The sequence below is a fragment of the Phyllopteryx taeniolatus genome, chromosome 17 (assembly GCF_024500385.1).
Source record: "Phyllopteryx taeniolatus isolate TA_2022b chromosome 17, UOR_Ptae_1.2, whole genome shotgun sequence".
NCBI lineage: Eukaryota > Metazoa > Chordata > Actinopteri > Syngnathiformes > Syngnathidae > Phyllopteryx > Phyllopteryx taeniolatus.
Genome location: NC_084518.1, coordinates 19,656,269 through 19,679,800, shown reverse-complemented (window position 1 = coordinate 19,679,800; position 23,532 = coordinate 19,656,269). Strand labels below are relative to the sequence as shown.

The following is a 23,532-nucleotide window of genomic DNA, read 5'->3' as shown; positions in this document are numbered from 1 at the left end:
AAGCTCGGTGGCTTTAATATTGCACAGGGAACTCATAGTTTGTCGTTTGCCAAATTCAACCATAACCCTAATTCATGTACTTGCCCTGCATCTTTGAGAACATTGCATGACACAAATGTTTTTCAGTGTATGAAAGTATAAAGTCTAATGGATACATTTGTTGTGCAAACCACCTCTGATTCTACCTCCAAAGCCAGGAAATTTCCAGGATAGACTTCATCCCCTTATTCCTTGTGTGCAGAACAGCGACATGGGGGAAACCCTAGCTTTTAAAGAAAGCAAAACAAAACAAACTACAGACAGCGGGTCACCGCTGAAATACTACCTACTGAGCCGGACAAATGCCAGGTCGACAATGTCGCCCCATTCTGTGTCAGTAAATTTTCAAAGGTATATGGGGAAAAAGGCTACAAATACTGACATGTACGGGAAGTGTAAATGTTACAGGCTACAAGGGCACTCCTGCCTTTTCAACATCTCTTATACTACCTTTGAAGCCGAAAAAACTACAGGGTCAACTTCGTCACCTCATTTTATGTTGATTCCATTTATACTGAACAGTGACAGGAAAAGACGGGGAAAATACCGGCTTTTACAGGCACCACCACACCTTTAATACTAACTCCAAAGCCGCAAAATTGCCAGGTCGACTTTTTCCCCCACATTTGGTGTTGGCGCCATTCAGCTAGAACAGAGGACAAGGGGAAAAATTAACTTTTTTATCTGCTGCAGTGTGCTGAACATTGCGGAATTCCCTTATGCACAGCGGTAATCCTGCATCGGTAGTACTTCCTAAACCACAAAATTGCTGGGTCAACTTTGTCCACATTTGCTCATGTGGATGTATTTGCAATTGACAGGAGCGATTGCTTGTCTTTCAACCCCAACAACCACTTAAACCTGATTCATAATTCAATGTTGAACGTAAAACTACAAGGCTGCAACCAGTGAGACATTTTCACTTTGGGGTGTACTAATTTTTGTTGCCAGTGGTTCAGACATTAATGGCTGTTTGTTGAGTTACTATGCGGGGACAGTAATGGTAGACTGTTATACAAGCTGACTACTTCACATTGTAGCTAAGTGTCATTTCTTTAAGTGTTGTCCCATGAAAGATATAATAAAATATTTACAGAAATGTGAGGAGTGTACTCACTTTTGTGTATGTGTGCGCAAAGCGTGTGGATATTAGCCTCGACAGCGACAGCCTGGACGTCCCACAAACACGGGAGCGACCAGCCGGAAGAACAACGCTCCACCCGATGTCAAAGTCAGCGCAAGTCCGGCAGTTTACGAGTTTCCGCAGCTGGTGCCGCGACATTTACCTCTCACGCAACCTTTTTAGTCTGCAGCCAGGTCCCAAAATCGTGTTTGCCCCCCAGTCCTTGCTCCACATATGCCACAAATATGACTCATTCAGTGATCACCTGGCCACTTAAGGTGTTTCCGATGGCCCCCGTAGAGCGATGCGCCGCTGCCGCCGGCGTTTTCACGCATGGGAGGGCTCCCTCTGCAGAGAGAGAGCGCGCATCCAAAGGTGAACGGCGATGATGCATCGCTGTGGTTTCTTGCGCTAAAAGGTTAAGGCTGTTTTTAGAGTGTACGACACAGATGTCAACACATTGAATATGCACGCTTTAGACCTTGTGTTCCATTTTATGAATTAATGAGATCGCTTGATTTGTTGGGGGGTACTTTTCATTTTTAAATGTAGCAATGCATCGCTGCTAAATACAAAACTACCTATTCCGCATTTCTACAGCCTACATTATCTACCGGCAACAACCCTATACCATCTACTACCAACTACTCTTCCTCCACTTACAACTACCCTACCTATAACATCTACCCTTCTTATACCATCTACTCTACCGATACAGACTACCTCTACTTACACCATCTACCTAGAACTATCATTCCTCCATCCTCTACTTTATACTACCCTACCTACACCTACTTAAAACACCCCTACCTGCTACTAGGGGTATACTTTTACATGTATTACTATTCGGATTTTCTGGTAGGGTACAGAGGCATATAGAGTCCCCACAGGAAGAGTAACACGCTAGTCTACTCCGTAAACAAATACAGTGCAGCTCAGCCTCTGGCTTGTTGCCTACACAACTCATGATATGTTTTTTGTAGTACACCAAACCCGTGTGAACTTGTTTAAAACGGCATCAGTGGATCTACCTACAACTACCCTACCTATAGTATCTCCAACTGTACTTACAAATATCCGACCTACCTATGCCCCCTAGCTATACTGTACCACTGTTACTGTGCTTAAGAAAACTACCCGGTGCCAAACATTCTTTTGCCACTCGCTACGAATTAAATTTGCCCTTTGAGCAGGCGACAATAATTAGTCCCCACATGCGGAAATGTAGCAATTTCCTTAAGCAAATCAAGTGGTAACATTATCAACAAATGCAGTCAGACAGCTTGCTCGGCTTGCGCTTGTTGCCTGGTAACGCACGAATTGTCAAATCCTGATTTGGCCTGGAGAGAATTAATTTTTATTCTTTTCATTTTTATTTAATAAGCTAACGCGAGTCAGGATTGGTGAAACGACCGAGAGACGTAGCGTTACCAGGGTAACCTAGAGCATCCTTCACTGTCACGAGTTACAGAGTAAGCGGCGTTCGCAACATTAGCATAACATTACGTTTACATACGGTCAGTATGCATATGTACGACGTGCTGCCGAGGGCTGCTAGTCATCTCCGTTGCATACATGCTGGCAACTACGACCACGTTAAAATATAAATAAAACATGTACATGCATTTGACTAGATTTGATTTTGATAAAACATTCATGTTAACGTGGGACCCCGCAACACAAATTAACCCTTGAAATACAGATGATATGTTTGTACACATTTCCATATTTCTGATAGTTTAAAATTATTCAAATAATACTACAATAAATAATAAATTGCATATTTGATCAAATACAACTAAATAATACATGAAAAATAAATAGTAAATACATCTATGTACTGTGTATTCGTGAGTAAATAACAAAAAATAAAGTTAATAAAGTCAATGAAAAGAACAAACAATAAATAAAATACCATTAACTGATAAAAATGTGGCGGCACGGTGGCCGACTGGTTAGAGCGTCAGCCTCACAGTTCTGAGGACCCGGGTTCAATGTTCTCCCCGTCCGTGCCTGCGTGGGTTTTCTCCGGGCACTCCGGTTTCCTTCCACATCCCAAAAACATGCATGGTAGGTCAATTGAAAACTCTAAAATTGCCCGTAGGTGTGAACGTGAGTGCGAATGGTTGTTTGTTTGTTTGTATGTTCCCTGCGATTGGCTGGCAACCAGTTTAGGGTGTACCCCGCCTCCTGCCCGATGATAGCTGGGATAGGCTGCAGCACGCCCGCGACCCTCGTGAGGAGGAGCGGCTCAGAAAATGGATGGATGGATGGAAGGATGATAAAAATGTTAGTACAATTAAAACTGAATCAATAAATTAATATACTGTATATTATCTATACTTGTGATGCTTTAAAATGATAAAAAATGAAATATAAAGCAATAAATAGTAAAAATAAAACAATTGAGTAAAGAATATAAACAAATATATGTAAACAAACACAAAAATACACAAATTAAAAGTGTATGAGTGTATGCAAACAATACTGAAAAATAAAATAGATGATTAATTAAACAAATAATAAACAAATAATAATGTCAAAGAAAATACTCAAAAACAAGATGAACAAAAAATATAGTAAATATTCATATTTTTTGCATCTTTGAGATTGGTTTAAAATCATTTTGAAAATTAAATAATACAAAAGAATAAATAAATAAAAGAAATAATGAATAAAATAAAGTCAAAGCACATTTAAAAAAAATACATTAAAAATTGTAAACCCCCTACACACGCACGCAGCCTCCTCCTGAACAGCTGTTTTGCATACGGATAATTTTTCGCATCAGAATGATTCGTCTCCATAATACACAACACACTTTGATCTGGCAATCTGGATGTCGGGGGATTAAAGGGTGGATGCAAATAGAATTAAGGCTCGCAGCTTTCTAAGGCACAGCCAGGATGCGCACGTTGGTTTGTATCTGGGAAGGGAGGGCTTGGGGGGGTTGTTGGTAGGTTGTCATTTGTGTTTTTGGCACTGCCGGTGGGGGGATTGCGACAGTGTGCTTCCCGGCAGGCATTTCATTAACAACTGACACCATCCATTATCCAACATAACAGGAATTGACGGGAATTTTTGGGGGAAATTTGGTCCAGTAGCAATACAATTTCAGATAGTCCGGACCACCACGTTGAGAAACAAAACGCATATTGTTACGGTGTTAATTCTTAACAATTCGATGACTGTGGCAAAAGAAATCGATGAATATCTAGCCATCGTCTACTGTATCTTGTTTGTCTTAACTGGGATCGCGGCTGACCAGTCAATCAACTTGATGATAATGCCTAACAAAATCTACGATTATGCACCCTCCTCCACAAAATTAATAAGTGCGAACAAAGAAGTTGAGGATTATGCCAAACAAAACTGAGAATTATGCCCAGTGAAATCGATGATAATCCATCCATTTTCTACATGGCTTGTCTTCATTAGGACAACTGGAGTCTATGAAATTGATATTGATTATGCCCAATGAAACTAACTAGTATGCCAAAATGAAATCTATGATTAAGTCAAACAAAATCCATTATTATACCAAATAAAATTGATGATTATAACCAACAAAATCTATTACTATACCAAATAAACGATTCTACGATTATACCCAAAGAAATCGACTATGCTCAAACAAATCTAGAATTATGCTCAACAAAATCATTACATCCAAAGAAATATTGGTTTATGATCAACAAAAGAAATCATTACACTGATTATTCCCTCCCAAAATAAATAAATAAATAAATAAACAACTATATATATATATATATATATATATATATAGGCCCAAAGAATCTTGGACTATGCTCAACAAAATAATAATGCCCAAAGAAATTGATGAGTATGCCCAATGAAATATTAAAATATGGTCAACTAAATTAATAATCATGCCCAAAGAAAATTATGCCCAACAAAATCAATCACAACGGCCAAAGAAATCTTTGCGGTCCAATCCCCACATGCTGCCAGATCGCATCCGATCTCGGAAGCTACGCAAGGTCGGTCCTAGTTAGTACTTGGATGGGAGACCGCCTAGGAATACCAGGTGCTGGGGTTGGGCAGTAGGGCAATCACCTGCTCCCGCCAAAAACATCAGATTACAGAAACCGCAATTGCGGCCTAATGTGCCACATGGCATTGAGAGCTCGAACTAACTAAAGAAATATTGGATTATGCTCAAAAAAGTAAATAATTATGACCAAAGAAATGTATGTTCATACCCAAAGGAATCTGTGCCCTTGAGGAATAGGGAGAGATCGCTGACCTTACCAGCAATTCACTTTATATACGTGCTCTTCATTGCCATGAAATGCAAATTTTGTACCAAACTACCCATATTTTGTAAACGAGAAAGCAAAACAAAAAAAATGCTACAACTGGCACCTTAGAGGGTGTTAACAAAGTGTCCATAACAAACGCGTCCCGTTCGGGCTGGGAAACATCCGTGCTCGGAATTATTCTAATTTAAATCAGTCTAACATAACTTTCCCTTCCGGCAGCAAGCAGATACCTCCACTCCGAAGCCCACTTCTCCCCTGAGATGCACAAAGAAGAAGCAAAGATGAAAGAAGACTTTTTTTCTTCCCCACTCGGGTGCTCTGAGGAGCCAAGTTTCGCTGTGTGGGTGGCGGGGAGGTTACACAACCGGCGTTGGTCGTAATGGCGGCAACATGTCAAAGGAGCTGGAGTTGGGGTGAAAAGGTGGTTTAGTGGGGGCGTGGGTGGCGGCCCCCTGGAAGTCCTTTAAAGGTCAGCTTTTAGAGGTAGTGTAAAAGGAGCTTACAGGCATGGCCCGGGCTTTGATACTACCTCCAAACGTGAAAAATTGCACGGTCGACAACTTCATCCCACCTATTCCATGTTGGTGGCCTTTATTCAGAAGAGCAACACAGAAAAAGGCAGAGAAAATGCTGCATTTTAGTGTATCATCCTAGTTTAGAGACTACAGTACCTCAGAAGGTGGAACATTGCAGCTTCAACTTTGTCCCACCCATTGTGTGACGGTGACATTTATACACAAGAGTGACACAGGGTAAAGGTGAAAAAAAAAAAAGACATCCTTTAGACACAGGGTAAAAGGAGCCATTTCACCTGTTACTACCACCAAAGCCGGAAAGTTGCTGGGTTGACTTGGCCCCACCTGTATCAGTACAGTTGATACAAACCAGCGACAAGTGGAAAAGTTGATAAAATGACAGCTTTTAGAGGTAACGTTAAAGGTACAGGTGCCCTCTCACCTCGGTTACTACCACCAAAAATGGAAAGTTGTCGGGTCGACTTTGTCCCACACGATCAGTGGTGGGGGCATTTATACAAAAGAGTAGCATGGGGACAAAATGATAAATGGCATTTTCTTACAGGGAGCGTAAAAGAGGCTACACTTCCCATGTCACCTCTGTTACTACCACCAAAGGCGGAAAATTGCCAGGTCGACTTTGTCACACACATTCTATGTCGGTGTTTACAACATACAAAACAGCAACATGAAGAAAAGGTGGAAAAGTACCATCGTGCATGCATCTGTTACAGCTCTGATACTACCTCCAAACTCAAATTTTCCGGGTCGACTTTGTGCTTTTTTTTTTTTTTTAAATGTATACAGAACAGCAACACAAAGGCGAGAAAAGGCGGTCATTACAGGTTGTGGAAAATGTAATCATTCTTGTACAGTTAAACGGAAATTGGCGCAAAACTTTTCTAAATCAGCGTTTTTACAGCAAGAAAGTTAGAGGAAACTCCAATTATTTTCCCCGTCTTCGGAATTCATTCCACCCAACGCAATTCTGTTCTCAGGGGCCAGTAAACAGTGCATCTCTTGATCCTTGTGTACTGGAGTTGAAGTAACGGCTTCGAAGAAGAAGAAGAAGAAGAAGAAAAAACTCTCCAAAGTCGGAGAGGACATCATTAAAAAAAGCCAAAAAAATCCTACTCCACCACCAATGCCGCCTGCTTTGAAGCCAGAGCCCACTGGGCGGCAACATTCTATCATGTCATGTCCATCATAAAATGTGGGACAGCACAAAGGAAGGAGGGAAAATTAAACACCTGAAGGTGTCGAAGATAAACACACGACTTGACGGCGGGATATGATCTAACAGAGACGGGCACTCCGAGGTAACTCGGGGGTAAATGGATGACTACATTGGATGGCGATGACTATAATGCCAAACAAAATCAGTGATTATGCCCATGAAATCAATTTTCCATCCATCTATTTTCTATGATCTTTCTATGATTATACCCAATGAAATATTGGCTTATGCCCAACAGGATACATCTTTGTGCCTAAAACAATTCATAATCATGCTGTACTACTATGACTATGCCCAAGGAAATCTGGGATTATGCCCAAAGAAATCTATGTTAATACCCAACGGAATTGATGATGCCCAAAGAAATTGCTAAGTATACCCAATGAAACCAATGATTATGCCCAAAACAATTCATAATAATGCCAAACAAAATGGATGACTATGCCCAATTAAATCTTTGACTATGCCCGACAGAATGAAGGATTATGCCCAACGAAATCGATTATTTCACCCCAAGAAGTCTGGGATGGTGTACCCTGCTAAATCGGTAATCGATAATCAAAGAAAACTATGATTATGGCCAAGCAAACTTGTAGCCCAAGGAGTAGGCAAAAATAACAAATCCAAGAAGAAAATCAGAAAGTAATAACATTTGCGATCGAGTGAAGGAAGGAGGGACAGGCCGTGAAAATAGGGCTCATCTTGCCCGTTAAACACCTGAAGGTATTTAAGATAAACACGCGAGGTGACGGCGAGAAATGATCCGATAAGGACGGAGCGTGAAAGCTCTCGGGGCCATGCCACGCATCCAGTCGCATAGCTCCACTTTGAGTCGCACGTTATTGTTACCCATCACCAACTGACATCTCCTACCTCAGTTTGCCTTAAATTACATCAGAGCACTCTTAATCATTGGACATTTGCATTTCTCTACTTTTTTTTCTGGCTGCTCCACAATGTTGTGTGTGTCCATGTTTGTGTTACAGGGAGCTAAGTAACTTATTTGTTCGGCCTAGTCTGCCTCGCTTTTTGCTGTTTTGTTTCGTTTCTCCATAATAGTCACTTTTTTTTCCCCCAGTTAACTGACACTTGTTGTGTGTGTGTCTTTGTTTATTCTCCCAGGGAACAATGTGACTTATTTGCTCTTATTAGTTCTGACTTGGTAGCATTTGATTGAACGGACCACCCAAAATATCGGAAAAAAGATCAGACAGACTGTGTGGCCGTCTCGAGACATCACAAGAAAGTGAAATGAGCGAGATAAATCGTCGCAGTCAAATGAAAAACTCCCCCCGCTGCCCCAATTTTGTCTCCCCTACAATAAATCGACAAAAGGAGGGCGGCATAGTCGAGAGATTGAGAAGAAAAAACAGAGAGTTTGCCAATCTGTGATGTGAAGCATGCAGAGGCATTGATTGAGCTCAATTCCCTTGCTACGCGTTATTAATTAAAATAATTTCAATTGTACAAAAGCGGGATATTTAGCGGCGGTAACCAACGAGATGAACAATCGCCCCTCTTTAAAAACACTGGCTCGAAATTTAGCGTTCCTTATTACCTGTCATGAAAACAGCATTCGTGGGATTATTTTTCCTGCCGAGCTGTCACGTACCCTCATTAGTGCAGGTGCAAAATTATTTCGTTTGAAGTATGATAAAGTCATTCGTCTGCCGCACTTTAATAACAGACATTATTAACTCATTCCCTTATAATTTGTTATCATTTCCACATAAATGTCCGCATTATGTTTTGCCGCAATTTCACGAATACATAATTAATCACACAAATATCAGCATTGTTAAAAAGTAATCATTACTTTTTGGGTACGGATTTTAAAGTGTCTGTGCAGCATAAATGATATGATTGGAATTGTTGCACTCTGTTAGGACGTTAACACAAATTCTTCAAAACATGAGTAACCAATCACATGCAATTTTTCAGAATTCTCTCAGTATTGTCTTTCTTGAGTGCACCCAAAAGATTAGACAATCTAAATTTTTGCATTCAAGACATGATGAATCGATTCTCTGCACTAGCACACTGATGAACCGAACCTTGTAAGCTCTTTAGAGGCTCTCCTGACCTCGTCCTCTTTTATTGGAGATATGAGTACTGATAAAAATCAGCTGAGGGTGTCGCTCGATGTGAGCTGACAAGACGGCCCGTGGCTGCGGCACGACTTTGCGAGTCATACGAGCTACTGAGATTATTGTGAGAGAGGCAGGATGATGACATGACCGTGGCGTGATATGTTAAGAATAGATGGACGGGACGCTACCGGTTGTATTTTCACACACGAAGGAGCAGTCTCATCGTGATTTGAACGGCAAAGAGACAAAAATTTGAGTGGAAAATGCACACTTGTTCTTCCGAACGGGAAAAACTATAAAAGATGTTAGGGAATGGACGGACTCTACCATTTGTATTGTCACAAAGGGATAACATTTTTATAGGGATTCAATCAACATTTTTCCAACAAAAGAGAAACATGTATAATTGTGCTTGAAATTGTGAAAGCAGGCTACTTCCTGGTTCACAAAGTATGGCGTAAGACGTAAAGAAAAGACTGAAAGGGACTCATGCTACGGGGAAATTGCTACATTGTGATTCGAACATTTTTCAAAATTAAAGTGAAAAATATACACCGGTAAATATGTACCGGTGATTGTGCTTCCAATGATTAGCTTGCAGACTACTTCCTGATTCTTGGATAATGACGTAGGATGTTAGAAAGGACCGTGCCATTTGAATACTCGCACGGTTCCATCGTGATTTTAACATTTTAATAAAAGTGAAAACTGTATAATTGTGCTTCTGATTCTTAGCTAGCAGGATACTTCTCGGTTTCCAAAGAATAAGGCTAGGAATGGATTGATGGGATTTTACCATTTGTATTGTCGCATAACAGGAATGGTTCCATTGTGATTTGAATATTTTTATAACATAAGTGAAACCTGTGTAATTGTGCTTCTGATTGTTAGCTTGCAGACAATGTCCTGGTGTGTAAATAAGGATGTAAGATGTTAGAAATGGACAAACAGGACTGTGGCATTTGAGCTCCTGCACACAGTGACAAAAGTGAAAAATGTATTATTGCACTTTTCATTGTTCATTAGCGTGCTATATCCTGGAAAACTAGAGAGCAACATAAGATAATAGGAACAGGGACTCTACCTGTTCTACTGTGATTCAAACGACATTTTTCTAACAAAAGTGAAACATTTACAATTGTCCTTCTGGTCAACAGAATGCTGACTGCTTCAAATAAAATGACGTTCCGGCAACGATTCCATCGTGATTCAAACGGCAAAAAGAGAATAACATACCTTTCTAAAATAAATAGCGAAAAATGTCTAATTGTGCTTCTGATTGTTAGTAGACGTACCGTACAGAAGCAAACCGTACAGTATAAAGGGCTGAAAAGGGTGCTCAAATTGGGTAGCTCTCCTTTTGGAATCTGGTGCGCTTTTCTCCCGTTAAGCTTTTATAAGGAACCGCAGCAATGCCAATACTTGACGGGTAGGGGGGCACTTGAACTCTGGAATCTGTCCACAGTCTAGCTCGTAAGCCTTTTTGTGTAGCACGACGGGTATGTGGCGACTCAGCAAATTCAGGGAAAGACTTTGCCTGGAATGACCTGTGAGAAGACTTAAGCTACTTACTTGCACCTTTGATACCCTCTAATTAAGTCTCCATAGAAACTACTACACTGCGTGAAACATTAGGTTATGTATTTCATGGATGGTAACGATAGCAATAGTCATTTCATAAGTGCTAAAAACAATCAGAGTGAGCCATAGAAAAAATAAAATAAAAAAAATAAAAAAGCAACAGAGCCCCGTCAAGGCTGCTCACAGATGGCGCTGACAGAATCTGGAAGCGGGGGCGAAAGCTCAAGTCGAGCCACATGGCGCGACGGCGGTGGCACACGCGACCACTAAAATATGTTTTTAATGACGTGACAGATTGTGGACGACCTGGCGTCACTTTGAATGGAGGATCTGCCCCGCTAGGCCTCATCTCCAGTCGCCATATGCCAGGTTGAACTTTCCTAAGGTGGCAGCCACGTCGGAATTTATTATTATTATTTTTTTTAAACCTTCCTGTTTTCATCCACAAGCGTTCAGTTTGTCTAGAAAAAAATGGCCTTCTGTATTAACTTGGAACATCTTATCAGGAGACTAAGTAAGGGGAGCAATGAAAAATTGCTTGATAGTTTTGGTAGTACATTCTCCTACGTGCTTGTCTTTTTTCTTTTCTTCTTTTTATTTCCTTCTTGCCATGCAGGTTTTTGAAAGAAGATGGAGCGCAACTACAGCAAAGTGGAGACTGTGGACACAGCAGTCCCTCCACTCACTAGTAAGTAGAAACTTCGTAAAACAGTAACTTCTAGAACCTGCTTTTATTTGTATTTCCTTCTCAACAAGTGGCTGTTGGTGAGGAGACAAATTATATCCAAGAGGAGACTACGGGCAGCCATGATGAATTGCTTGGAACCTCACCTCACACAATACCTTCTAGTACCTGATTTTGTCTTTTTTACATTATGTATCCTTCTTGGCATGCATCTATTGGTAAACAGAGTCATTTTATCCGACAGGAGACTGAGGGCAAATGAGAAAAAAATGGAGACTGCAGATACTGGACTGACCAGGAACTAGAAACTTTACAGTACTGTCTAGTAACTACTTTTGTCTTTTTAGTTTGTATGTATTTCTCAGCATGCGCCTGTTGGTAAAGAGAGACATTTTATCTGAGAGGAGACTCTGGGCAGCACGTGGCTATTGGTAACAAGACGAGTTTCACCCGAGAGGTGAAAGCACCAAGAAAACAAACCATTGCAGCAAAGGGTGAGACTGTGGAGTATAATAATGCAGAGGCACAGCAACAGTGTAAGCTGACTTTAGTGTGCATGTTTATTTTTGTTATTTCTAGTTGTGTTTCCAAAAAATGTTACATTGTCTGAAAAGAGACTAAGGGCAGTGAGAAAACAACCATTGCAGCAAAGTTGAGACTGTGGAGTATAATACTACAGGTTAACGCTAACATTAGCGTGCATGTTTATTCATTCAACTCTAGCAGTGTATCTTCAAATGTAAATATAAATAATAATATAAAAATAAATTCCAAAAAGAGACTGGGGCAACAAGAAAATGGACCACTGCAGCAAAGTGGAGACTGTGGCGTAAACTACTACAGTGTAACAGAAATCGAACAGCAGGTCGTACCTTCTTGTACTTGCTTTTGATATTTCCAGCTGTGTATCCTCAAGTATTACAAAAAGAGTGCAGCGAGAAAACTGAGCACTGCAGGAAAGCGGAGACTGTGGAGTACGTACAATACCAGCAAGCGTTCGACGTCACAGGGCTTTAACAAGCCCTTCAAAGCAGCGACGACTCCCGAGTGACATTCAAAGGAGGCGCGTCCTAATGCATCTTTAAAGATTTCCTTTGTTGCATCTTTAATGGCCTTCCTCCGGAGGACGGCACTCGGCCTCCACAGTTTCAGGAATTCAAGCCCCAAGATCAAGCGTCACTCAAGGGCCTCGGCTTTGCTCTCCACCCGCCTGCTCTTGTCCGTTCCCCTTTCAACTCCCCCGGTTTGATCGGCCCTCATTTCCCGGCAAAATCTAACGAGAGATAATGATTTTTCCGTATTTTTCTCCAGCTGCTGCACCTCTCCTTGAATTCCTCAGGTCAAAAATATAGTAGGCTTGTCACAATAATTTTTTTAAGGCGATATAGTTTCCCAAAAACTATCACAATAAGTGATGATATTATTGCCGTTGTTTTTTTTATGCCTCTGAAATCAGGAAAAATAAGGCCCACCCTCCAGCGGACTGAGCCTGCCCCGCCTCTTTTGGTCGTTGATCTCCACGCCAAATTATTTACAATTCACTCAGGGCACACCAAACATTTCGCCGGACAAGTTGAGTTGGATCAATAAAGCATATTCATCAACGACAATACCTGAGCTTAATATGGACCGATCGTCTGATGCGTAGCTAGCATAGCTATTAATGTTAGCTCACTAGAAGCCACTCATTCTTTGGTCAAAATTACAAGAGACAACACAATCATTGACATTTTACTAACGTCTTTAAGCAAAGCAAACAACATTTTTCGGAAAGGTTTGTCTCCTTGTCGCGCTTCATTTTGCCTCGCTCAGCGGTGCCATGTGCTGTGCGGCTGCCATTCACACAGGCTAATGATATATAGCAGCCTCACACAAACGCACATTAAAAAAGACAAAAGCACACATCAGTGATTGACAGTGGTGCTATTTTTTCGCTGAAACGTTTTATTTTACTTTGGGAGCGTGCCGTTGCATTGTTTGGCAGATAGAGTTTACGTAATTCTAACCCTGACGCCACTGTGGGCCCCGGCAGAAATATTTTCATATATTAAGTCCCGCCCCGTCCGTGAGCCCACTAGCGGCTAACGACACAGTCGTCCAACTCTTGTCGGCTCACCCTGTCATCCCCTCGCCGGCTCACCACAACAATGACAATTTATTGAGTCCGGAAAAACTATCGTGTTCATTTTATTTATCGACCGTTAAATCGATATAGTAATTATCGTGACAGGCCAAGTCAACCCCCACGTTTGAGGTTCGGCACTTATCCTCAGTTATTCGCTGGAAACCTTTTAGTAAGCTGTTTTTGTGCTCAGGTCAACACAATAAAAGTATTGCTTTACCTCCATCTTGTGAGTTGAGGAGTTTCATTTCGACATGTATCGCTTTGGTGCCAGCTTGGTGCCAAGGAACTATGTTTGATTGGGTTGAGGAGCTTCATTTAGGAAGTGTGGCATCTTGGTGGCAAGGAACTATGTTGAAGTGAGTAGAGGAGCATCATTTAGGAAAAAGTAGTGGTTTTCGGCCGTCTTGTGGGATGCTTTTAGTTTTAAAAATAAATTATTTTCTTTCTTTCTTTATTTTTTTATCAAGTTGCTGCACCTTTCTTGAAGTTGTCTAGTGTCTACAGATTTAGAAAATTGTTTACATTATTTTTCTTGAGCTGCTGCATCTCTCCGGATTTATTTTTGGGCTCGAAAGTTTGGAAAATCCTTTTTTTCCCTCAATTTTTGTCATGCTGCTCTACCTCACACTTGGAAGAGCTTCGTTTATGATTTAAATTAATTAAAGGAACAAAAAGTGTTTAAACAATTCACATTTTGAGGGCGCTACAAGGTTAGTTCATCTAATCTCTTTGTAAACGAATCCAAAGTGGACTTATACATAAAACATCTGCTGTTCAGCTCTTATCGGTGGCTTTACATCGGAAAAAAATAATTGCCTCCACACGGGAAAACTAGCGTTAGTCACCACACGTTATCGCGCAGAAATGCTGCGAAATGTCAATGAACGGTTTGTTTACGAAGGCACATTCCCCCATTTAAAAAAAAAAGAAAAAAAAATTAACAAGCCTTGCTGTTGATTTTCATTAATTTGGGGCTTAAGTTTCCCTCTTTAGTTTTTTTATTGTTAGCATAAATCACCATTAATGCCAAGAGTGTCTGCGGGGAGAAACAATACTGCCCCCCCCCCCCCCCCCCCCCCCCCAACTGAGGCTTAATGAGTCAGCCAGGCTTAATAATTATTCAGCAAATCTGCGACTTTTAACAAGTGTGTGCCGGAGATTATGCTATGATTACAAATAAAGCGTTAGCAGGCTGTTTCATCATCCCGCCTCAAGTTAGCGGCTAATATTTTCCAGTCTGAAAGCAACACGAAAATGAAGGAACTCTACCATTTGTATTCTGGAAGTCCTGGAACAGCTTCTTCTTGAGTGGAACATTTTTTTCGAACAAAAGCGAAAAATGTATAATTGTGCTTCAGATTAGCTAGAACAGGGATGGGCAACTGGCGGCCCGTGGGCCGCATGGGGCCTCGGCATAAGACATCAGTTAACGCTTAGTTTAGCATACAACGGAACTGACTGGGCGGTTAATATATCGCACACAACTCACAGTCATAATAATAATTATTATATTATTATTAATAATCATAACTCTCTTCCTCATATCATAACATATATTTTAGGAAAGCATATCAAATCGATACATTGCAATATTTTTATGATCTGTATTGATGCTGTATATTTATGGTGTATTTCATACCTCACAATATTGATATTTTCATGAATGTATATTGATACTGTACAGTACGATACATCCCAATAACAATATTGTTAGGCTGGTGTATTGATAGGATACATCCCTTTATCAATACTTTTATGATAGTGTCTCTATATAGTATGATGCATCACAATATTGATATTTTCATGAAAAAGGCATCAACAACATATAACTATAATTACGATGGTGTACCGATACCGTACCATAACATATCACAATATTAAAACGTTCAAGAGGGTGTAACAACACGTGACAATATTGATATTTTTATGGCGTATCGATACTGTACATGCATCACAATGTTGATATTTGTATCGATACTGGACATGGGATACATCATAATATTGATGTTTTTTTACTGGTGTATCGATGTATACATTGATAGTGTCCAATACGATATATCCAATATTGTATTATATTCCCCTATTAAATATAAGGTGAGGAGCATATAAGGTGAATTTTTAGATACAGTAGAACTATTTTGACTTATTTTTTCTTTAAAAAAAAAAAACACAAATACAGGGCTTTTTTTTTTTTCTTCCTTGAAGGATTCGTTTGGTTTTATTTGAAGTGAGAATTACACAAGCATTATCTGGTCAAACAACACGCACGCACGCACACCTTGTGCTCTTTCATACATGAAAGTGCTTCGAGCAGCATTTTCGAGAGGGCCAACAGAAGCAAACGTTCGTGTGTTACGGCACCGCTCCAAAGCGATAACATTACCGGGCCGGGCCCCGCTTTAACCTGGCCTCCTCCCCACTCGGCACGGCACAAAAGATGAGGGTAGTGTTTTTAAAAATAAATAAATAAATAAAAATAAAGTGATTACATGCTCATTAAGCTCTTTGCAACTACAAAAGAGCTACAGCGTAATGGATAATAACGCGCGGAATGAGCTTCCATAGAGTTAGTCCCACTTCCGTGCTCGTGGTTATATGACATTTATTTGTATAGATTAAATTTCATTATATGGTGTTCCCCCACTATAATGTGGTTCCCCAAGACTGTGGCTTTTTATCTACGAACCCGCCGCTACTGTATAACTTGAAAATCGATGGTTAATAGTGATCGTTTTTTTTCATGGGCTTTCACAGCTTCTTCTGTTACTATAAATATTGAAGACATATACATATTGATTAAAATATAGTAAAATGTCAATATGTATATGATATAATGAACATTTAAGCAGTCTGCTGGTCACAACGCGTTCTCGGAGAGAGCAGCCGGCAGCATAATTTATTTTCTAGACAATTTCTTTGTCCATTCAAGTACTTTGACAATGTGCTGAAAAAGTTCTTTTAATGTATTTAAAGTGTGGGGGAGGTGTAAAAGCTTTACAGTGGAATCTCAGTTTTCGCACGATTCGGTTTTCAGACCTTCAAAATAAAAGCAAGCAGCATAATAGCAGTTTCACCACACTTTCTCTGGCCCCATGGTGGCTTATTTAGCAGTTGAACTCAATAACCAAACGCACAACAGTTTGAGTGTGACTGCTACATAAGCAAGTGGAGGCTCATGAATACCAAGTCAAAGTCAAATCGAGTCTTTTCCTAAGTCCTAAAAATGGCAACTTAAATCTAACTTGAGTCATGTGAATCGAGTTCTCCACCCTTTTGTTTTCTTCTTAAAAAATATGACTTTTTTCTTAGAAAAACATTACTTTTCAGATATTGACTGCTTTTCAGCACAGAAACAGGACATGCACACAAACAGGAAGCAATCGGCGGACTCGTGTGGAACTTCCTAACTAATTTGTTATCTGCAGATATCACAAAGTATCGTTATTGCGATATCAAGATGTAGCATCTTAAATGAATATTTCGTTATAGGGTCTGCAAAAGCACTAGAGTGACTCCAACTTCTGGGGAGAAATTCCTTTTCCTTTTCCGTTTTTAACAAACTTGGCGAAAAAAGATGATTCGGATTCATATCCCGCCGTATAATATTTTTTTTTCTTGGTAAAAGGCAACGTTTCTCATAAGAAATGAAGTGCTTTTCAGCACACGCTAACAGGACACGTACATGATGTAGAAGCAATTGGAGCACTCATGCGAGACTTACTTGAGGCTGAACTGTTCCACTGTGGAGTTGGGCATCAAGTACAAGAAGATCCTGAGGGTCTCTCCGGGCTTGAGGGGCTTCTCGGGCAGCCTGAGGAACATGTTCTTGTCCAGCTGCTTGTCGACTAACAGCTGCTCCCGGCTGGCCTGATACAGGCTGATGCTTCCGATGCGCAGGAGTGGGTGCTGCGACGGGACCTCCCCCCGGGGTCCCCGGTGACCCGCCGCCTCGCCGCACTCGCCCTCCGCGTTGGGCTCGTGCAGCGTGTAGTACAGCTCCGCCTGCAGGGTCTCGCCGGTCATCCCGTCCAGGAGCCCGTCCCCACCGGAGCCCTTCCGGCGGCCCAGCGGAGCCACGTTGGCGTTGAACCAGGACGGCGGCAGGTCCAGCTGGGCCAAGCACTGCGCCAGGTTGCCTTTCATGCGGCACGAGGTCTTAATCTCCCGCACGTCCCGGAAGGCGTGCAGGCGGACGCACGGCAGTTTGTCCTGCGCCTTGAAGTCGTCCCAATCGCGGCCGGCGATGTAGAAGAAGACCTGCACGGCGGGGTTGTTGGAGAACACTCGCGACTGGACAATAAAGGCGCGCACCTTCCAGTTGACCGTCAGCTGGCCGGGGATGTCCAGGGGGCTGGTTGGCTGGAGCAGCTCCTTGGACAGCGTCTGGTCGCGGGCAAACGGCCCCAAGCTGATGTTGACGGCCGGGAGCTCCTTTGTCTGGAAAACCACAAAACTCTCTGAGCGCTGCAGGGGGTGCCCGCCGCCCGGACCGCCGCCGCCGCCCCCGCCCACGATCGGTCCCGACGCCTGCGCAGCCTCGCGCAAGAAGAAGGCTAGCTGCACGTTGGATATCTTGAAGCTGGCCGGCAGGTATATGGCGGGCGGCGAGGGATTGGCCGTCACCGGTGAGGAACTGAGGAGGGCATCGGAACTGGTCGGCGAGACTTTGCCTGCAAGAGCTGCCAAGAAAGAAATGACTAAGTTAAAGCCAAGCAGCGAGCACCACTCGTGGGGCGGGATCATATTTCAGGTGACTTAGCACTTGATGCGCAGTTCAACCTGGAGGGACCATGTGTCAATCACAGGGTTGAGTCAATAGCCAAATCCACCCAGTTTAAAGTTTTAAAAAATGTGACAAAAATCCAGATAAAACTATGCTGGCCATATTGTTTTTTGAAATCTTTTCTTCTAACCCTTTTCTTGGATGACTACTCATGCAGTAGGTCACATTAACCTGTGAGCGTTTTAGGATTTGCAGGGTCAATAGCAGCGTAAAGCATCACATTAGCTTAGCATGCTCAGTAAAAAGCCAAAAGTGCTCAAATACGACATTTATTACCACAACAGTGACGTATAGTGTCTATGGAGTAAACCCATTTTCCTCCTGCCATCGTCACTTTGAAGAAACAAATTGCACAGTAAATCAAATTAGCATTAGCAATTTAGCATCACAGTGTCAACATACTTAATCCAAAAACGAGCGTGGAAACGTGACTTGCTGTTCTCGTGGTCCAAATCATGGATTAAAAATCCCACATTCAAAGTTTTACTCTGAAAAGCATATCCTTCTTTTTTCCTCCCCATTCTGTGTCCTTCCCCAAGGCAAAACTAGTCCAACTTGACAATTTATTGTTTGATTCATATAATTTAGTTTAGAAATTGTAAAAAAGCTCCCCCATAGTAAGGTTTTCAATTACCCTCCTGTTACAATATGGGTCAAACTGACTCAATTTTAAATTCAAAAAAATATATTAAATATCTTAAAATGTGAACATAATCAGAATAAAACGTCATATGCTGGCCTTAGTTTGTTACTTTCCCCTTTTATGCATTATTTTTAATTAACCTTTTCAGGATTATTAAACATGCAGTGAGTCACATTGATCAATAAGCTTTTTTTTTTTTTTTTTTTTGCTGTAGGAAGAATACGTAACATCATTTTTAATAGCAATGTAAAGCACCACATTAACTCTTTAAATATCCCTTGTGCAGTTTTAGTGAGCAACACAGGTGATAAGTAGCCAACGGTGCTAAAATACATCACAACACTGGCATATATTGACTCTAAACTAAAAATAGTGGCAACAGAAGACCCGTTTTTGACTCCGTTTGAGGAAACCAACAGCCAAATTAGCATTAGCAGCTTAGCATCACAGTGTCAACCTACTTATCAAAATGATCCAGACCGGAGCGCGGAAACGCCACTTGCCATCCCCGTGGTCCAAGTCATGGATTAAAAATCCCATATTCCAAGTTTTACTTTGAAAAACACATCCCCTCTTCCCCCCCACCACCACACTCTTCCTGCGTCCTCCCCCAAGGCAAAACGAGTCCACCTTGACAACTTTCTTTGTTGTCGTGCAGTCGCAACCGCACCGGCACGCACTCTTCGACTTTCTTAGTTCCTGTTGCCAACCAAATGCAGGCTTCTTCTTCTTCTGCTCCTTCTTCTTCTTCTGCTACTACTACTACTTCTTCGTCTTGGTGAACTTGTGGCTTTCAATTCCCAGTTTAGTCGTGTATGCGTTTGCTTCTGGCTCCCACGCCAATCTGATGTGGCTCCGGGTGCAGACGTCGGAGTTTAGACCCCCTCCTTTCCCCTCCCTTCCCCTCCCTTCCCCTCCTCCGGTGGGCCGTGCCGCAGACAAAGCGTCGGGACGCCGCCCCATCCCAGCCACACCTCGTCTCTTGTTAGCCGGCCACACATACACACGCACGCAGGCTTCCCAATGGACGCATGTGAGGCAGGGGGATGTTGCTCCAGGCTCCAGGCGATAGTAGTTGAAGAAGAAAGGATTAGGTCAAGATTATTGATGAATTAGCCAGGCTTCTCCTCCTGCAACCCACGTGGGAAATCCATGAGAAGGGAGGCATGTCGCCCTGGAGGAGGGGGAAGGGGGAAACCTCACACGCTTGGAATTCCCATTATAAAAGAAGGAGAATTCCTTGCATTCGTGTGTGTGTTTGTGCACGAAAGGTGGGCTCGCTCGCTAAGTGACAAAAGAAGTGGAAGAAACGGCTTCCCGCGAGCGCTTTTGCCTCAAAGGCGCAAATATTGCGAAGAAAGTCACCGACAATGCTAATTCTTCCACACCGAACTCATCCGAATGCGCCTCCACGGTTTCTTGCTTTGAAAAAAAAAACAAAAAAAAAACGTAATTCCTGTCCGAAAACTACTTAAAATTAAGAGTTGGGGGTGCTGAGGTGCCCCAACTTTAAGTGCCAGCCATTTTAGAGTATTTTAACTAAACTTTCAGGAGCCACATATTATACATAAGCACCAAACCTACCAGAAGAGTACAGCGCACTCTCTTTTTTCAACAGAAAAAAACAAGTTTGTGTCCATCTTTTTTTTTTTTTTAGTAATCAGTAGTTTCACCAAAAACACTGGTTTCCCACCAATTACCGGAGGAAACGAGCTTTTTTGGTGAAAAGAAACATGTCAAGCAGAACAGTGGCTTTGATGTTAAAACAACTAATATTAAAACCAATATTACTGCAGCTTACTGAGTCACGTAGTTGTGAAACTCTTTGTGTATTTTGTGGGTTTTATACTGCCAAGGTGCGTGGTAATGTAAAGTGTTATTTTTCCGATTTAAAAAAAAACATTGCAAAAAATTTGGTGGGCGTTTTTGCTGGGCTGGAACAGATTAATTGCATTTACATTAATTTCAATGGGGAAAGATGATTTGAGAGAGAGAGTGTTTTGAGGTAAAAAAAAAAAAAAGCAAAAAGCAAAAAAATCACTGCACTTAACTGTACAAAAACAAGGCTGAAAGCGACTTCAAAACAACATTCCGCCAACGCTTCTCTGATTTATTTTGGTTGTCTTTAGCATTAGCCTCCAGCGCAGAGTAAACGCACGTCTTAAGAACTACTGAGACTGAACAGTCCGAGTGGCCTTGAGCAAGGCATTTAAAGGAAACGCATCTGTTCACACAAGTGACCACAAAACGCCTAAAAGCTTATTTTTTATAGAGCTAATTCAGCCATTGACTCACTGTTTTTGTCTCTCTCGCACTCTCTCACTGGCATCTGCTCATGCGAAAAAGGGCGAGAACGCCATTAGGAACCAGCCTGCGTCTGATGTGTTTGCGTGCGACTTCGCCGGGCCGTAACAACACACAGTTGGGCTGTTTGCATTGTCACTGATGGGCCACAGTCGCCTCGCTGTTAGATCAACAGGCTGCGGGAGCGCAAACAAAGTAATTAGCATCGGCAGCACAGACAGAGCGGAAAGACTTTCGATGCGCAATCGGAATGCACCGCTGACAAGGACTTAACGTTGCTAAACGCAGTATTACTTTTGAAGGAGTGCACGCAATCAAAATGAGCCGCTGAGAACTAGAGTGGGCTAACTCCATATGTGTCATTTTAAAGTTGTGCTGTAATATAGATATTTAATAATTAGTTTATGAAAAAGGTTGAGCGCAATAGCGTAAATCTATCAATATTTCACGAAATATGAAAAACAATATGTGGTATTTCTGCAGGAGGTGAAGCCTGGTTGGGCGTGGCCAACTAGGAAATTGGAGTTGCTAACAGAATGTTTTGACTTTCTACATGTAGTCGAAATGCACCTCTGACAAGCATCACTGAATAAGACCAAGAAGTCGAGAAGATGCCTCTCTCCCCTTTATCACATCGCAAAGGCTGATTTAGGGAGGAACCCAGCGCCACGCAACACTCTACGGAAACTTAATCTCCATGTCTTCGCCGCTGCAGATGGGCACTAAATTACGAGCTGGCGCGACATCTTTGGAGACAGCCCGCGTAATCATTCCAGACTGCAGCAAGCTACGACCGTTCGGCACAGGTAGCTGGAAGCTGTGGACGTCGTGGATGAACTCTTCGGTGTTCAGCAAAAAATAACAGTAAGCAGCATATCATGCACTGTGTGGACGACACGCATTTATCTTGTTCCATAGTTCAATCACATGATGCCATTAAGGGTCCGTTACTCCTCAGATCTTTGGGAATATGTATTGTCTTATACACGGGTAAAGTGAGGAATAATAGCAAGCAGCATATCATGCACTGTCATGACTAGAGAAGCTTATTTCTATAACTGCAGCCTTACACGATTCATATTTAGAGTCTAACTTTATTTCTTAATGAATTCAGCTAGATATAGCAGCCCATCGGGCAGGGTTCACGAGTAAAGCGTTAAGTGTTACAGAACTCCAAAGTCGACGTGTCCTGGTGGAACAAAACAACCAAAAACGTAACCAGACAACCTCAAGCAGCAACAGACGCGGTCGGCGGGCTATCTGCTGAGCGTTGGCCCGCCAGAATATTTTCTCGCCGGGGGCAACCCCTTGAGTGCTGTAAACAAACAACCGCGCTGACACGTTGACATCGTATGTCAAGGTCACCCTCAAAAGCTTTATATTGAAAGCCATCAAAACAAATCCGTCCAGACGACATCCGACGCAGATGCGCTTTCCAGTGTAACCCGATTCCCTTTCCCCTCTTCTCCCTTATGTCCTATTAGACCTCGGGCCAGGTGGGATGGAATTCACTTCCTGTCGCGCTCCCATTACACCGAACATCTGTTGTTGTTGGGGGTTTGGGGAAAACGGGGCCGCGCAGTTATCTATTAAGTCGGTTCAAAGCCATTAATAAACATCAGGTTGGGTGTTAAAGCCTTTTTAATAACTCGTCCCAACTCTGTTGTCTTGTTAAGGCATGCGCGTAATAACCAATTAATTGATTGTAAAGAATTGAGTTGAAATTTGTTGTTGATTAATTAGGTCTGGAAGCTGCTGTGGCTAAATGAGAGCACCAAAAAAAATAAATAAATACATGAACAACAATCACAACTAGAAATACTGTGGATGACCGCAATCCATCGCCACTGGACGCTTAATATCTTACTTCTTACACCAATTATCACAGAACTCAGAGGTGTGGAGCCTTCGGGGTAAATTTGACCCAAGTCTAGTCTTGGGGTGAAAAGTTATTTAGCACAATAGCAAGGTCGCAGCTCCTTCGCAAGGCTGAACATCCCACTTCGGCTACCAATTACGACATAAACCTAAGTTGCACTGCGCTTGACGTGTCCGCCGACCACAATACCAAAGAGCCAGACTAATAGCAATACAAGTCTGAGGCACAGAACCCTCAAAACCGGG

The 23,532-nt window shown here is 42.0% G+C and overlaps 1 protein-coding gene across 3 annotated transcripts in view; it reads right to left on the bottom strand.

The window, feature by feature from the left end:
* tmem132e (transmembrane protein 132E) overlaps positions 1 to 23,532 on the bottom strand; it is a 212,709-nt gene that overhangs the window by 42,217 nt on the left and 146,960 nt on the right. For 2 of the 3 annotated variants that reach the window (XM_061751909.1, XM_061751911.1), the window contains exons 1-2: positions 19,566 to 19,984; positions 17,400 to 18,357 (exon numbers count right to left, since the gene is read on the bottom strand). In XM_061751909.1, coding sequence (XP_061607893.1) covers positions 17,400 to 18,357; positions 19,566 to 19,644 — 1,037 coding nt within the window. In that variant the 5' untranslated portion in view covers positions 19,645 to 19,984. Of the gene's footprint in view, positions 1 to 17,399; positions 18,358 to 19,565; positions 19,985 to 23,532 lie in introns of those variants that run through there. The other variant, XM_061751910.1, reaches the window with a different exon arrangement.